This window comes from Rousettus aegyptiacus, unplaced genomic scaffold (genome assembly GCF_014176215.1).
Source record: "Rousettus aegyptiacus isolate mRouAeg1 unplaced genomic scaffold, mRouAeg1.p scaffold_m13_p_10, whole genome shotgun sequence".
In the NCBI taxonomy this organism is placed as follows: Eukaryota; Metazoa; Chordata; class Mammalia; order Chiroptera; family Pteropodidae; genus Rousettus; species Rousettus aegyptiacus.
This window is the reverse complement of record NW_023416285.1, coordinates 50740769-50759016: the sequence shown is the minus strand read 5'-3', so window position 1 is coordinate 50759016 and position 18248 is coordinate 50740769. Positions and strand designations below refer to the sequence as shown.

Genomic DNA, 18248 nt, shown 5'->3' with positions numbered 1-18248 from the left:
AAAGGCAATCTTTCCTCCAAACTGTGACTCCATCAGCAAAGGCAGGAAAGTAGGAAAAACAAAGGCATAGTGCGTGAGACAATTTGACAAACTAGTGAGAGCTGAGGTTTAAAAGACTAGGTTCACATTATGGCAGTCCTTGTACAAAAGGTGATGGGTAGTCACTGAAAGATTTTTGTAAAGGGAAGTGACAGGATTAAGGCAAAATTTGGGGAAGTTAAATCAGAACAGGCTGCTGGACAGTAAATAGCACGGAAGAAAAAAATAATTTGGGACTTTCTTCATACTTACTGAACTTTGAAGCCATAAATGACTGTAGTACCTGTGAAGCAGAGGCACTGAGAAAGCAGATGTAGACCTGAAAGGCTGGCGGTGGTGGGTATGAATGAAAGGAAGGCTTTGAACCAGTGACAAACTCTCAGTCCGGCTCTGTCTCTCTGTCTCTCTGTCTCTATCTCTGTCTCTGTCTCTGTCTCTCTGTCTCTCTGTCTCTCTCTCTTTCCTATCTCTCTCTCACTCTCTCTGTCTCGCTCTGTTTCTGTCTGTCACACACACACACACACACACACACACACACACACACACACACACTTCCCAAAGCAGGTACTGGGAATGCCAGCGCTGGAGGGAAAACTGACTTTAACTCAAGTTATGCCTGTCACCCAGAGCAACTAAAACCACCCACTATCTGGCAGGTGATCCCACAAAGCAAACCAACCCAGTTTGGTCCACGCTGGCCACCTGCACCCATAGAAGCTGGAGAGGGAGATGGAAAACTTTGGGGAGTAGTCCTTGGCGAACCAGAAAGGCATTTTTTCGTTCCTCAACCTCAGGTGTTTAGACAGGGAAGATGACATCGGGACTATCCTCTGGACACTCCTTCTGCCACTTCTCCCGCGGGGCCGATTATGAAACTCTGGACACTTTGTACCTCACCCCGTTATTAAGTCCTCAGGCCCGAGGCTCCTTCCCAGACTTATAAAGGTCGCATCGCTGGACAGTTGAGCTCACTTGCCTGACAAACCAGGTGTCAGAGGGACGTGCCTACGTGCGACCCGCCAGGCTCTCCGCCGCGCTCCCGCCGCTCCCGCCGGACGCTTGCGCTCGTTCCCCGCAGCCGCCGCCCAGCCGCAGCGCCCGCGGGCTCCGCCGAAGGTCTCCGCTGCGGGGAGGATGGAGCCGCACCTCGCCCGCCAGGGGCCCGTCCTGCTGCTCTGCCTGGGTAAGCGTCTGCCCGCCGCCGAGGAGGCTAATGCGGCCCGCGTTTCATTTGTCGTTTGACGCTTAACACCAGAGTTTCTCACCAGGCTAAAGTGTACTCATTTAAAATGATGTCTCTCGTATGCGACTTCGTTTTTCCCTCAGCGCGAGCTGGAATGGAGTGGTGTCGGGGAGGGGGGAATTGGCGTTAAAAATGTTTTTTTTTTTTTTTCACGGATAAATTAACTATTGATTGCTATACGTGTTATGTATGGATAGGTGTAATAAAAAGTTGAAAAGCTTTTGGTTTTTCATTTGTAAATTTGCCATTCTAGGAATCCAAAGACATTTCCACTTGTGCTCTTTCTTGTTGGGGGAGGAGGTGGACCGGGGGGTGGGGCGGGAAGAGAGATGAGACCCGTGCTTAGGAAACTGTCTGGAAAGAAATGCTTTTCTTTCTGTCTTGCCCTCGGTTTTCTAAACTATGCGTGATTAAGCTTCTGGGGGCTCTGGCGTCGCGGGAGCCAGTTTTGCTTGAGCTCCAGACGCGACGGAATTCAAACGCTGTTCCCGCGTCCCTGGACCAGGAAGGACATGGCCGGGTCCTCCGGCTCCTCGCTGCCTTTGGACCCTAACACCTGCGGCTTCTGGTTTCCCCAGCAGCCTGCGCAGAGGGAGACAGACAGGTCAGTCAGGCGCTTTTCACTGGCTGCTCATTGCACCTTATAGCCTATAATCGCCGACTTCACTTTAATGCCTGTCTTCCTATTCGTCATGATATAGTGCTTGTGGACAGGGGAGGAAAAAAAAAATCCTTATGTAGCCTTCCTGGTTTTGGAAGAAAAAAAATTGCTTCTCCTTAACTCCTTAAACTTCAAGTGGAATTTGGAGCTGTATGTGAAAATTTAAATACGGAAATAAAACTTGGCAGTCTCACATTCTTTCTGTAGTAGCAATGAGGCGAGTTCACCTAACTACACACCTGTGCAGGATGTGACAGTTAAATGATCATTTCCACACGTCTAATCTCAAGGTTGGGGAGATCTATTGAAATGCATGCTATGCATAGTGGAACTGGTCCAAGTTCAAGGACGTAAATGGAAACTAGATCTATGGTTTCTACCCAAACTGTGCTAAGAATAACTTCCTAGAAGATTTTGAGTAAATAATGTGGCTTTGCTATCTTTGTTTTGAAGTCTCTCCGAAAAGAATAAAATCAGAAAGTTCACAGTTTTCCCAGAGCTAGAAATTAACCTAGAGGTCAGAATGGCTGAGCTGTTTTTCCCCCCCATCTGTAATGTGTCTGGACAATGCAAACGTCTGTTTTGGGGCATTCATTGAATACTCTAATTTGAGACAGTCGGGAGCCTATGAATAACCTGGTTACTACCCACGTAGTGTATGTGGTGTGTGTTTTTGTTGTCATGAAAGTGCTTAACTCCTTTATTGCATTACTTAATTATAGTTCATCTATTTCATCAGCTGCCAAGCCCATTTCCAAATGAGCTAGGTCAGTTTCTGTTTCCCCAGTTTGTTTAGATATTTCTCTGCCTCTAAGAAAGTTCCTGTTTGAAGTTCTATATCATAATCTCTACATTCTTTGCAGGTATGCAAGTCCAATAGTTCTATTCCCAAACACACCGAAAAAAGGCAGGGCTACCTGCTATTTCTAAAATGTTTTTTTTTTCCCCTCCAAACATAAGATTACCTAGAAATGCGTTTTTCCAAATGACTATCCTTCAAAAAAAGAATTTTATTATTGCATTTTTTTGAATTTGTATGTCTTTATGACTGGAAAATATATAGACACCCTCGGTGCCACCCTCTGCCTCCAACACATGCAGATTTTAATTGCTATACACACAATCATTTGTTTACTTTTAAATTTTACAAATATTTGATATCGATGTTCTTACTTTATGTATTGGGAAACTATGACCAAAGTCCCATAGAAAAGCAGGACTAGATTAAGAAAGTTCACACATGAGTGTGCTAGTGCTTTTAGCTTACAGAACATAAGTAAAAGGGTTGAAATACCCAAAACTAGATACCATATTTCTAAATAATCTACAATTTTAGAACTGAATTATCATTTCTAATCTTGTGATTGTTCCAGAGTAAAGAGGAGAAAGTTCTACCTTGAGTTCAACAATTCATGTTTGGGGCCTCTGATCTAAAATCAGACATTTTCATTGATACCCAAATGGGCTTTTAAGCATGTTCCTGAATGACGTTGCCAAAATAATTTATCCTTACTTCATTGCAGAGAATGGCAGAGATTGAGCAGAATAAATATTCTTTCTTGAAAATATGAGAAGCATGGATCTCAATGAGACATTGGCTCACCTCCCATCTTTCCCGTTGACCCTGAGAGTTTATGAGCTGCTGAGTGTTATTTAGCACACCTGAGATGACACATCATAGGCAAAAAACATGACAACAGGACCCTCCTGTCTGGATTTTGACCTCGGTACCCTAGTTGCCTTATGCCATATGAACAACTTGGGTAATTGGTGTATGTGGTTCAGCACTGGGGTCCAAATCGATGAGTTGGGAAGGAAACTAATAGTTACCAAATGCCTATTGTGAGCCAACCATGTTGTATATTAGATGCTTTACACATATATCCTCACTTCCTCCTTAAAATAACTATAAGGGGTATATATGATTAGCCCAGTTTGACAAATGAAGGAACAAAGGCTCAAATACCTTACAAGGACTTGGAATGAATGGAAAAATCATTCTGGAACATTGTGTAAGGAGTCAGAAGGTCTCAGGGTTATCAGGAGCTTAATAAAAATATTAAGTTCTACTAGAGAAGTTCTAGTGTCGTTTAAGGGCTGCCCCTGTGCTTAGAACCTGTTATAGGGACAGGCCTATGTGGAAAAATGGTATCTTCATGTATTGCTCAAAATCAGGCACAGAAAAGATGTGACTGTTTTCTTAAGCTGCGTTACAATATGTTGAATTTTTACTTAACCTACATTCAGCATTTTTAATTCACAGTTCCCAGGAAAATGCCTTTTATTATGAAGCAGTCATTGATGTCAGTTGACTGACGCCTTCATTTCTATATTTGCCTAGATATATATTAAGTAAAGCAATTAAAGAGAAGGATCCTTCCATTCTTTTTATTTTCTGTATTTTTTATATTATTGTGAATTAAAAATGGCATTGATAAGGGACTAAGTTGGAATCTACAGCACATTTCTATTAACAGTGAGAAAATACACATACCGCTTTGATAAAAAAAAAAAAAAGTATTGTACAATACTAATACAATCACGTTGAATGTCTTCTGTCCATTTTTGCCCAAGAATCTCCCATTTTCTGGTTAATGGTCACCCAAGAGGTGCAAATGTCACGTAAGAAATCCTCTTCAAAAAGACAATGAATTAAGGTGAGGTTTCCTCAGCTGTAAATGTTAACACTGAATATAGAACTATGCAAATTGTCTAATTAATATGGCTGTAACTGCTGCTGGGAACATTTCTTTGGAAGACAGTGGGAAAACACCCCAAAGCTGTAACAGGGAGGTCTTCTGGGAGGAGTGTTCTGACAGCCATCACCTCAGTATGCCAATTCTGGAAGCTTTGAACAAATGAAGTAATGTGATGGACTCAGTGTCCTCTGGTGATGCAGTTTTGTAAGACTGGATGTCTAGTTATAAGGTAAATAAAGGTTCAATGACATTCTAGGTTAAAGTAAAGATTCAAGTAGCTAGAATACTATCTGTAATACACAAGAAGATTTGATAATTGTCCAGAAAAAAGAAAAGGTTAACCCTTAATTTCTTGGGACAAAAATCTTGAATTTTAAACTTGAGGAATGAAAGTGACTTAAGAATCCCCAGAATCAGGGGGAAAGCCTCTCTCTCTTATATATGTACTTATGATATGTTTACATAATATTACTTCTATACATATATATCACACATATGCATTTATATATGTCAAACTTTATAGTTTTGAATCAAGAGACAGTGTGTAAAACACAGGTTTTACACCCAGTTCTTTTATTTCATACTTTCAGAAAGATTTATTCCCCTATGATCCTCAGTATTCTTATCTGTAAAATGGAGCTTACAATAGCTATGTTTTCATGTTATTGTATATAGATTTAATAAATAAGATATTAGAAAATAATAACACTTTTAAAATTAGAGCTGTTGACATCATTAAGTGCTTTCTTGCAAAATACCTCATTTAATCCTTATTATAATAAATATTGTTATTCCCATATCACAAATAAGGAAGTAAACTTAAAAAGAATGATTTACCCAGCATGGAAAGCTCCATGTTTGAATAGGTTACACCCTCCACTGTGGATGCCCCTACCTCATTCTTCACTTTTGGTAAAAGTTCTACTCATCCTTTAAGACTGAATAGAAATGTCAAGCCTTCTGTGATAACTCCCTTCACCTTTCTCCCAGCACTCAAAAATAATGTGCAGCCTGCCCCACCCCCTTATACCTCTCCCATTTCTCTGGTTCTGCTCTTTTAACCTCACACTGTAAGTGTGTATCTAGCCCTGTCTCTCTTTGCTGATGTTGTACTCATCTTTTATCATTCACATTGTGATAGACTAATATTAGACACTCAAATGTTTGTTGGATTGATGACTAAATTAATACTTTAGAATTCTCATCACTATGTTTTGATTCAACCAGCTATCTTTAGAAAATGTGGTTGAAAATGTGCTTGAAAATATTTTGAGACTAGGCAATAGTTTTTGAAAATTCTATTTTGTTGTTTCTGATAAAGTCTAAAAATTATTCTTACCTCCTTTTCCCATTTCTATATTTTAATGTAGACTGAATTCACATATGGCATACTTAACAAAATATAAACATATTTTGAATTATACACATTGTGTGTGTGTGTGTGTGTGTGTGTGTGTGTGTGTGTGCGCAGTGGGGAGGAAGGGTGGAGAAAGATTAATATGACCAAATGATGGGTAGTCAGTCTTTTTTTAGACATGAAAGAACCTTAGAGTAATCTAATCTAAATTCTATCTCTCTTTTTTCTCTACCCCACTCCTAGGTCTCTGTTTTTAGAGTTAAGGAAACTCACCTGTCAGGGAATAAAATTCGCATCTGAACTAGAACTGAAGTATGAAGGATTTCATACTTTCTGGATCTAATGCAAGGGTTTTCAGCCTTGGCTCTATTTACATTATGAATTGGATAATTCTTTGCTGTGGTCTATCCTATGCACTGCAAGTGTGTTTAGCTCAATCCCTGGTCTTTACTCACTAGATGTTGGTAACATTCTGTGCCCTCCAATTGTAACAACAAAAATGTCTTCAGAAATTGCTAAATGTCCCTGTTGACAAAACTACTCTGGGTTTAGAACCGCTAGCCTCTAATGTGTTTCCATTACCATAACACATCACCACTCATAATTCACAGTTGGAATAATCAGTGCTTGAGTTACCAAGACAAATAAAATTAATATTAATGGTAAGTTGGATGCAAATATAAAACTAATTCTAGAGTGTTAAAAAAAATCAACTTAGCAATTTTTGTTGCTGATTTTAGCACCATTTGCCCTGAATAACGATAACTCTTACTTAAAATGGAATCACTCCTACTTTCTCTTCTATCATTGCCTTGCTGACCACTCCATGCCTCCTTTTATGATTCTGATCTCGTGGCTCCCATAACACTGACCTTCCATTTTCTCCCATTTCTATGGCCATTTCTATTCACTGCTCATCACCTATTTCCCAAAATTCTGTTATTTTCTATTCCACACTATTTCTTTTGAAGCATTTGAATGGCCCCTATGTCTTTAAAGGTGATAGTTCATCATATGACTTTCAAATAGATTTTATCAATGCCTTTCTTATTCTTTTACTTAAGATCTATATTCTCAAGTGCCTTATAAATAGAAGTAGATGAGGTATCTACTGTAAATCCAAATTTCTTCACTCATTATGTCTTCTCTTCATGTCTACCAGCTGTAAGTACCACCACAAAACTGCTGGTCTGCTTGTTTTTTAATAGCACCAGAAACTTAGCATCATCTACGAATTCTCTCCTTTCTTCTTCATCCCCAAGTGTCTAGCCCCATTAACTCTATTTAGGACAGGGGCTATATCTTTTGAATCAATTTTTCTTTTGGCATCTTGTTCAATATCTTGTATCTAGAAAAACTTCAGTAGATGTTTATTAATTAAATTAATTGGAGACATGTAGTTACTAAAAGTAAGTATAGGCTTAGCTGCTCTCCTTTTCCATTCACTGGGTGTAACTAAGCCCCTCCCATCATACTACAGATGCAGATTTGCTTCTCAGTGAAGTTGAGGTCTCCAATGTTAAACAAATATGTTTTTATAAAATAAAACTTTTCAGCAGCTTCCAGTGTGCTAGTTGCACTATGCAGGTCCTCTGAATGAAAAGTAATTGGTTTTGAGGCTTTTAAAATTACCTTTTATATATTCATTGTGTTCTTTTTTTTGAATGCTTACCGATTAAAACTCTATTCCTCTATTCTTTTGCAAATTCATTTTTGGCAATAGGCCTCCAAAAAGAACATATAAAATGAAAGTGAATAGGTTTCTAAAAATGTCATCAAGCATTCAAAGCTTTAAGCTCCAATATGACCATAATGGAAAGAAGGCAAATGGCAAACACTCATAATCCAAACTGTCTCCCTTTCAGGAGATTTTTCTTTTGAAACAATAACATAATAGTAATTTAAATTCCTGAATTGAATCTGTAGGAGTAGATGTGAGAAGCAAGTTGGAAGGGAGTGAAGGGAAAAAAGGTTCTAAAAAGACCCTCCCAGATAATACTATCTTGAAGAAAAAAAAGTGTTTCCAATACTTTATTCCAACATTTGAAATAATACTCTAGAAATGAATCTTTGGCCTTTAGGGGCTGCAAGTTTCATATTTAGAGCTCTTAGTCACAAAATTCCAAACACTCTAATATAAATTGTACCTTTTACATGAGAGTTGATACGCATTCTCCTACATTATGAGCACACTTCCATTTTGAATAAGATACACAACTTTAAACCTAATTTTAGGGTAAAATAAACTATATCCCTATATTTTGACTCATGGATTCTTGATTTGACAGTTTTAAGTACAGTGCTGTTTGATGACTAAAATATATGAGCACTTAGAAGTGTGATTTAGAAATTAATATAAAAATTGAAGAGTATAAAGCCTATGAATTGAAAAACATAGCTTATTAAATCTTTTCTTGCCACGGAAGATCTTACAGCTATCTTTTAAAATTCAAAAGTAAAAGAAATAACTTACTTGTCACTTGTTGTTATATCAACCTCTGGTTTCTGCCTATTTTATCTCAAATAGCTATGGTTGATTTTTACATTTAGTTTTTAGTGAAGCTTAGTTATAATGCTAACATTAAAAAACTTCTAGAGCGATAACTGGAAGAGGGCAAGGTTTTACATATAAATATATATTATTCTCTGAAAAGCAGGCTGTTACTAGAAAGTACTGACAGTAGTTCTTTTCAGTATCTGTGATAAAAAATTTACAGTTATTTTAACCAAGGTGAAGCAAGACCTTATCTAACAGTGGAATTTAATTTAAAATAAAAAAGCATCTGTAAATGATGAAAGCATATTTACCTCTTGAAAGTATACAAGACCTAACAAGCTTACTATGTTACAGACAAATCCTAAAATTATAGACTGCCATGGAAGAAGTATAAAACTAACAGTCCATGAGTAGATTGGCATGTGACCACAGAAAAGTGTGAACAAAGCGGATTTTGCTACCTGTTTAGGCTGGGAAAATATTATGATTCATTATGAGTTTGCTGTTCTGGTCTAAATATTACAAAAGTTTAAATTAGAAAAATTATTGCATTCCTTTCATTCGGTTACCTATCTCATTTTATTTTGGGTCATTTGTATGTGCTTGATTGTCTTTCAATAGAGGCATTTTATCCCTGAGAACTGCAACTGATATTGCTGACTCCGCTTAGTCAGCCAGTTAACAAGCCCTTGCCTCCTTTTAGATGAGCCCCTTAGTGTGGCCATAAAAAAAAAAAAAAAAAAGTCAAAAGAATCCATGTGCAATAAATAAGAAGGACTTTTACACATTTGGCATGCCTCCTGACCATTGGGCAAGCACTTCTTAGTGCCCCAGGGCCCACGACATTTAGTGCTACCCCCATTCAGGTAATGGTATTCAACTTCTCCTACGCATTAGGTCCCTAATATTGTATAAGGGTGTAGGCTCAGCCCTGACTCATGGGGAAGATGATTTGTATCCTGTGAGTCACCAACACCACTTCCTGCTGCCACATTTGAGATTTCACTGAAACACAGTCTTTGAAAGATGAAAGTAGAGAGATAAATAGGTGAGCTTCAGATTTCCAAAAACCTATTTAGAAATTTAACAGAAACGGCCTCTAAAGAGATTTTGATTTTCATAGCAGTATTGAAGTAGAAGTTCCAACGGCCAGTTTTGAGTTTACAGATTATTTACCTCATATCACTTTGGGCAGAATTCCTTGTACCAATGTAAAGCTTGCCACCAGATCTGTTTTCTGAAATAAGGACACTATCCAAAATCTTTAGTATTATAGCAAGTTATTTTCTTAGCAAGAACCCATGGCCAAGGATCAAAAACTCAAATATAATATTTGTAGTTGAATCTTAGAGACATGTTTATGTTCAAAAGCACTAAAATCATGAGAAACTGAAAGATTAAAGAAATATATGGATATGACTTTAGCATCTATTCCTTCCCTGCATGACTTTTAAATAGTGAGTGGTGATTCTTAAAGGTCATAGGACAGTAGATATCAGAATCTTTGGTCGTGGATATTTTCAATCTTTTGATCACTCCTACTTACTCATCTACCCCGCTGTTTTAAAGCAGTAGAGTTATGCAGATGAACACATAATTTAGAACCAATTTTGCCATCTTATTGGCTACATACATCCATGATGGAACTGCAATCTAATCAGTTTCATTTGAGAGATGCATTTATAATTATTTATAACTTCATCTACAAAATACCCGGATGCTGGATTAATGTAGTGAGTCTCACAGAAACCATCCTGAGCAATGAACTATGTCCGAGGGAGAGTCACAGGTTAGGAGAGCCCAGTTTTTGTGGAGGCACACCCTGCACTGAACATTCTCTGATTCTCAAAGACAAATATTTCACCTCTGACCTGACCAACTGAAACAAATTTTCTAACAGTGGAAAAACTAACAATGACTAAAAAACTTAAAATAAAATTAAAAAAAAAAAGGACTTGAGAAACAAACCCCCAGATGATTAGCTGGATTCTAAAATAGTTGCAGGTTGCAGTCGTCTGACAATGAAATCCAAACTTCAGCCATTCTTTGTCATTTAAGAAAGATTTTTTTCCCCCCCTATAAGAGTAATCAAAGCGTCATTTGTATTGTAGGAGAGATAGAGAGTGGAGAGGAGATCATTCCAAACCTCTCGAAAAGTATTTTCGAATCATTGAAAGATTATGAGATGATTTCAAGACACATTTCTAACTCTTCCATGATCCCTAGATAATTGGTCTTGGACAAGTTATTTAACTGCGCTGATGTTGTATGGGGCTAATAACTACTTCACAGGATTATTATGTGTCAGCTTTGGAAATTGCTATGCTGGTGCATAATTGAGTTTTTAGTACCAAAGAATGTGCAATTTGCTTAATAGATACAATTTGCTTAACAGATACCTTCTTTGATTGAAAAAAAAAAATCTTTTATGACAGATAAATCATCTTTTAAAACACCAGAGATTTATAATCTTGTTACAGACCAGTAGAGGGCACCACCCACATACACTGCTAACACCAGAAGCTAGATGTTGAGTATCTAGCATTTAGGAGAGTCTCTGGTATGTTAGGCATTTTAGAAAATATCATTTCATTTAATTCTCCAGAAGACTCTATAAGGGAAGGAAAATAAATCACATAGTTCAAGTTTTCTTCCCTTTCTACTGTAACCTCCCTTTGAGGTTAAATATTCTGCTTCAATTACATTTACCCTCCTTTGTTCTGTTGATAGCCATTAAACTCTAGTATTATTGTCTGTTTCCAAATTCTGTAATGTGGCCCATTAACAAAATGCTATGCACCCTTAGGAAAGTTACTTAAACTCTTTATGTCTCAGTTTTCTCATATGTCTAATGGCAACTATAATACCTTCCCCCAAAGAGTCCCTGAGAAGATTAAATGAGATAATACGGTTACGGTGGATAGAACCGTGCCTGCAGGTTAGCTGCTGCCAATATTACTACTACCACTACCATTCTTATTTATATAACAATTACTCATAGAAACTAACTAGAAAGAGTTGTTGAAGTACAAATACATGACTCTTAAACAGAAGAGGCTAAACTCTAACAAATATCCATACAATTAAAAACATTCTTCTTATGCTTTCTATGCAATTCAGAAACTACATGAGTCATTCTGGTGCCTGTTTTGCAACATTTATCTTTTCAGTGGAGACACATGATGAAACACCTTGTTCAAACTCTTCCTGGGCTGACAGAAACTGTATTCTAGGGCCCCGTGTAGTTCATTTAGCGTGTGTGGTTTTTCCCATATTGGATAAGATGTATTCTGACTTAGATTACATTTACAATGCAAAGAGTAATTTAGGCACTTAAATTATACAAGTATATACAATTATATAACTTGAGAGTCTTGTTTAGTTGTCATCATAAATAAAACCTGATTTGTTTTTGAAGCCTTCTCTTGTGATAGATTCTACATTGGAGCATTACTCTGAACACATCATGGAGTAAAATAGGTGCAAACCTTTAACTTTCCAATTGTTAAGCTTCTTAAAAAATTCAAACTTCAGAATCAGATTTTGAAAATTTTCTGTGAAATGTTTAAAGCAGGTTAAATCTGTCACTAACTATGAATGTAATGCCAAGGTTTTTACCCTTGGACAGAAGTGCTGGATATTCACCTATTTTCAATTTTATGCTTGTTTCCAAGACTTTTTTTTTATGACTTCGATCAATCAAATACTTTAAATAATTAAAACAACTATAAATATCTGCAGTTATATGGAAATCCGATTAAGACTTCTTTCTTGAAGCATTAATTACATATTTGATTTTCTCCATAAATAGGTTTCCATCTTCTCCAAGTAGTTATCAGTGCAACTGTGATTCCTTCATGTATCCCAGGAGAATCTGAAGATAACTGCACAGCTTTAGGTAAGCCCAGCATTGTCAGTGTTGCATAAAAGGATTACACATTTTTAATAGAAATGTACACACAAAGATATACACACATGATAGAAATAAGGGACGGGATAGCTACAGTGTTAAGGAAAGAATTTTTAACTCCCCCTATGAACTAGTGATCTGGAAAACTTATATAAAGAAATATTTAGTGGGGAAGGACTGGGCATCTAGTTACATGGAAAGATTTGATCTTAAAGACACAGGGAACAAGAAAATCAGATTCCTATGGCCATTCCCCAGAGCTTTGCTGTAAAACCATTGTTAGAGGATGGATCTCAGGCAAAACAGGAAAATGTAACCTTTGTACACAGTAAATAATCAATGTATTTTCATTGTTATTTTCATAAGAGAAACAAATGAAATCTTTTTTTTTTCATTCAGAAACATTTGTGCCAAACATGGTGCTTAGGTATAGGAATACAAAAATAAGTGATGCACAGTCTTTTTTTCTCAAAAATTCCAGATGACTGTAGATGAGATTCAAGAGAGATCTACTTTATATTTAGTCAAAGGTTATTGTGCCACTTGGTCAAGGGTTATCCTGAGCTATTGAGCAGTGTTATGCTGAGGAACCAGGATATTTTTGACATCTTCACCTTTTCTTTTGACTTCTTTTATCACTGAGCCCTCTGGAGCTTTGGTCTGCCTTCCTCCCCCCCCCCCCCTTTTTTTTTTTTTGGTTATTTGAACAAGAGTATTACAATCAAGATGCAATTTATTATTTCATAAGTATTCACATATTAGTAACTAAAACATTCTAAATTGAATTTTACAGACACATTGCGACACTATTGCTAACAAGGTTCCTATTTTTATTGTTGTATTTGCCTAACAGGCATTTGTAATTCAGGATTTGTCTAGTTCGTGCTCAGGTCTCACTGTTAGAGATGTTAGGAGTCTTTGACTTCTTTGATGGTAACCTAAAAAATTTGGGAATGCACTTGAAGACAAGGTTTGCTGGCTTAAAAGCCACTACAGAATTAAGCACTTTTTAATTAATTTATAAATTTAGCTTACAATTGCATTTGGAATAATGAATTTCAGAATATTTAGAGATTCTGAAAAAAAATTAGACAAACTTTGGGTAATTGAATAACTGTGTAGGATAATGATTTTCGTGTATGTTTCTTAAACTTACTTTTTTCTTAAACATTGTCCTTTGAGAAGTAAATCCTCAGTTTGTCTGATTTAGTTTGGACATTCTTCTTTGGGGGTCAGATGTTGACTTATTGTCCAGGGAGTGGGACAACTAGAGAGACTTCCTACTCCTGAAAGTTCTCTTCAACTGACAGACACCTGACCTGTTTTGTTATGGTAGACCAGTGTTTATTATTATGAAGGGATGATTAATGCTTCAAAGAAGACAACAGAATATGTTCAATTTTCCATTTCCTTCACAGTTCAGACAGAAAACAACCCACGTATGGCTCCAGTGGTGATAACAAAGTGTAGCTCTGACCATAATGGCTACTGTTTGCATGGACAGTGCATCTACCTGGTGGGCATAAGTGAAAATTACTGCAGGTAATATCTCTGAAACAAACAAACATGAGTTTTTGAAAACTTATATTTCTTTTTTCATTTCTCACTTTTGATGTTACTCTATTTCCACGGGCACAGTTTATATGTACTGCAGTGGTCCCCAACCTTTTTGGTACCAGGGACCGGTGCTCCTCTGAGAAGCTCATGCCTGATGATCTGAGATAGAGTTGAGGTGGTGATGCTAATGCTGAGGAGTGGCTGCAAATGCAGATGAAGCTTCGCTCTCTGGCCTGCCACTCACCTCCTGCTGTGTGTTCCGATTCCTAACAGGCCACAGACTAGTGCCAGTCCACAGCCTGGGGCTTGGAGAGCCCTGTAATATGAGCATGCAATTTATGTATACTATTACAAATTTATATATACTATTAAATCCATTTTTTAAATTAACGAATAGTAGTTATTAAATTGTACAGATACTTATGGGGTACATATTGAGGAGGGCTTCAGATGCCTCCCTCTCATACTTGCCACAAAAGCAGCTAAACTTTTAATCTTTTCACTGGACCTATATATATGCCACTGTCTTAGGAACTGATTCCACTGATAAGGACAAATAGCACCTCAAACCTACAAAACTTACGAAACACTATTCTAGATTGGCAGTCACCTCGTAGCTGAACCAGACTCATTTTCATACCACAATTCAGTTTAAGAGCTTTGTAGAGCTCTTTTTATCGACATTGGCCCAGTTCAAAGTCAGTCTTTTAATTCACAAATTTTTGGAAAGCCATGTTGATTTCTTGAGATTAGTCATTAATTCCAATTCTTAATTATTTCTCAATTGTTAGTTCTTAAACTAATTCATAAGCACAATTTCTTTTTAAAGTAATTGATCTTTCTCTTGCATTTTCCTTTAGATGTGAATTAGGTTATGCTGGAGTCCGATGTGAGCACTTCTTCTTGACTGTCCAACAGCCCTTGAGTGAAGAATACGTGGTTTTGTCTGTGATTCTTATTGTCTTATTTCTTCTCATAGTCGCTGGTTTCATATACTATTTCTGCAGATGGTAAGCCAGTGTTTTTTTACATTCTGCTTTTATAAATTACTTTTATACAATACAGACTTACAAACTGGGTAAAACTGTGGACAAAGTATTATTTAAAAGGATAAGATAGACTTTGCATTGATGATAACTGTAAAGAATTTTTAGCTGTAGAACATCTATCTGAATTTGATTCAATTATTAGCTCCGTTACTTATTACCTATGTGACCTTATGCAAGTCAAACTTGGAGTTCTTTCCTCCATAAAAATAGATAGAAATCTTTACCCTACATTAATTACAGAACTATTTTCAGTATGGAATATGATAATACATGTGAAAGTAAACCATAAGTAAACCATAAGCCATGATACCAGTTATACATAGCCATTTCTATTTCATTTATTAGGTATTTCATAAAATGCAGCCTTGTAAATTAATAACACGAGAGACTTAGTATCTTAAAATTTAAGGCAGACTAGTAGAAATGAGTTTCCAGACAATAATAAAAGCTTATTTTTAAAAAAATAGTTCATGTCAGTCCCCTAAAACAGCCACACTCCATCCTCATGTATAATACTATACTATTAGGGTTAGGACTATGCATGGGAACAGTGTGAATTAGTTAATAACAGCTGCCTTTCAAATACCTGTATGAAATGCTTCTTATTTTAAGAACTGATATAAATTGTTCAGTGTGGATTTGAATGCATTTTATTTTACCTTATTTATTATTATTATATTTTTTTAGCTGAAAGTAGTGTGCTTCTACATTTCTGAAAGTGTGCTACTTTTATAAAATTAAATTTATTTTGTCCATGTTTCAATCTAAGTATTCATCAAATAATGCCTTCCTAATTAGTTACGATCACAGAACTGAACATGATTAAATATGAAAACAAATGAAAGGTCTTTGACTATAATCCTTTCCTTTATAAAAGTAAAGAAAATGAGACCTAGAGAGGTAAATTGACATGCTACTACTCATATAGTTGACAAGTGGCAGAACTAAATCTAAACAAAGGCTTTTTAATTTTATTCTTCCACTAAGCATAGACGTTATACAGTTTCCTCAAGACTACATGCCTCATTCCAATGGGTACAAAATGAACTCAAAATATAAGGAAGACGGCTTGAATGAATGAATGAATGAATGGAAATTCTGAATGATGCTAGATTTATGAATCCTAGCTAGGAGGACTTGGCCAGACTATGTAACCTACTTGTACTTCACTTTTTTCATCTATAAAATGAAGATGATAATGGTAATGTGAGGACAAAATAAATAATCAGTGTATAGCACTTAGAGATTGTCAGTCACCTACTTAGTGCCTGATAAATACTAGTTATTTTAATTTTTATTGTTGATAGCATTATATCAATGGGGTGGGTAGAATGTAATAATGCAGTATGATAATCAAAATACTAGTTCTTTAGTAGGTAGGCAGGTAGGAAGGAAGGAGGGAAGGAAGGAGGGAAGGAAGGGGGGAAAAAAGAGAGAGGGATGGGGGATGGGAAAAGAAAGAAAGGGAGGGAGAGAGTGAAGGAGGGAGGAAGGAAAGAAGAAAGAAAGAAGGAAAGGAAGAGAAGGAAATAAAGATAGAGAGCTAGGGCTAGAGAGAGAGAAGGAGGGAGACAGAGAGAGAGAGAAAGAGAGAAGGAAGGAGGGAGGGGAGAGGAAGAGAACGGAAGGGAAGAAAGAGAAAGAAAAAACAAACGAACAAACAAAGCTGAAATGGGGTCACATGCTCTTGGAATTTTACAATTTCCATGATCATGTTAAAGCCTCTGAGAAGTCCTTTAACTCTGTTTCATCATTTCCTTCCCAAACTGTTTGACCACAGAACACTCCCCTTTCTCCCTCCATTTTCCCTCTTGTCCGACCTAATCCTACTCACCTTTGTCATTTTGGAAACACTATGCCAATGCACCTTTTGAGTTCATGTATTTGTTCCTTTTGTTTACATACTACGTTCTTATTACTGTGCACTACAATGCTAACAGTTTTATTTCTGAATATTTCTAGGTACAAAAATAAAAAAAGTAAAGAATCAAAGAAGGAATATGAAAAGGTGACTTCAGAGGATCTGGCGTTGCCACAAGTCTGAATGACGCCATCAAGCTTATGGGCCGTGATGCACAGCATGCCTGTTTATGTTAATATTCTTATTTTATTAATAATATTTATGTTGAGTCATGTGTTAAGTTGACAATAGTATATTTTTAATATACTTGGGAAAGTTTTTATTTTTGTTTTATTTTTGACAGACTATTTGTATAACGTACACAAACTGTTTAATATAGAAAGAAAACTGATATTTTTGTAAGAAATTACTTGCCAAGTAATTTTCTGGGCTAAATGCTTTGTTGGAAGCTTCAAAGCTTACTTGCCTACTATACAATGCCCAGGTATAAACAGTACCCAGTTCATTGCTCAGTAAATATCAGCAAATGACAGATTTCTGTAAGCCTAAATACATAGTCAAATCAATTAAATATTTTTTACTCTTCAAATTAATGATAATTGGTTTGACTATATCATTGATGCATGAGTTGGCACCATTGTGTCATGTATTAAAATAGTGATACAATGGGAAATGGGAGAAGTAAATATAAATCACGTATTAAATAGTACACATTTGAAACAAACTAAACTGGGAGAGTTATGCTCCCTCTAGGCCTAACTTCAGCTATAACTCTGTTTCTCTGCTTGGGGAGGAAGCGGATGATTCTTTATTCCACCTACAACTCCTATGGATAGTAGTGATCCATCTAACAGATTCTCCTTAAGTAAAATGAATCGAGAACTTAATTTTATGCCATCTTTTATGCAAATAGTAGATATTTGATACCTTCACAATGTTCTTTTTTTGTACAACATTTCCATGAAGTGACTATTGCTCATTAGACAATAAAAAAAATTACACATTTAAAGCAAAAATGTGTGCTTCTTTTAAAGAGTATTTTAGTAGGGACTTTGCTGAAGAAATTTTAAGATTAAATCGTCAATCATACTTAAAATAATGATTAGTTCAATTTGATACTAATCATTATTTTATCAAATTGAACTAATCATTATTTTAAGTATAAGACAATAGTTCTATATATTATCTAAAGACAGAAATATATTTAATTTTCTATACTAATGTTTTAATTTAAAATAATTCAGTAAGTAGTTTCTTCTAGGATTTAAAATTATGTATTTAAACATATCCTGACATCAGAAGTAGGGAAAACAATAAAAATAAGTCATAGCATATTTTTCCAAATAAACAAATTCATTTGAAAGCTTTTAAAATT

General features: G+C 36.2%; 1 protein-coding gene across 1 annotated transcript in view; it reads left to right on the top strand.

Moving 5' to 3' along the window:
- The window catches only part of EREG (epiregulin), a 53224-nt gene extending 35313 nt beyond the window's left edge, over positions 1-17911 (top strand). Inside the window, exons 2-6 of the mRNA XM_016154029.2 lie at positions 1028-1222; positions 12308-12394; positions 13825-13948; positions 14824-14973; positions 16975-17911. Coding sequence (XP_016009515.2) covers positions 1028-1222; positions 12308-12394; positions 13825-13948; positions 14824-14973; positions 16975-17056 — 638 coding nt within the window. The 3' untranslated portion in view covers positions 17057-17911. The remainder of the gene's footprint in view (positions 1-1027; positions 1223-12307; positions 12395-13824; positions 13949-14823; positions 14974-16974) is intronic.
- The last annotated feature ends 337 nt before the right edge of the window (positions 17912-18248 follow it).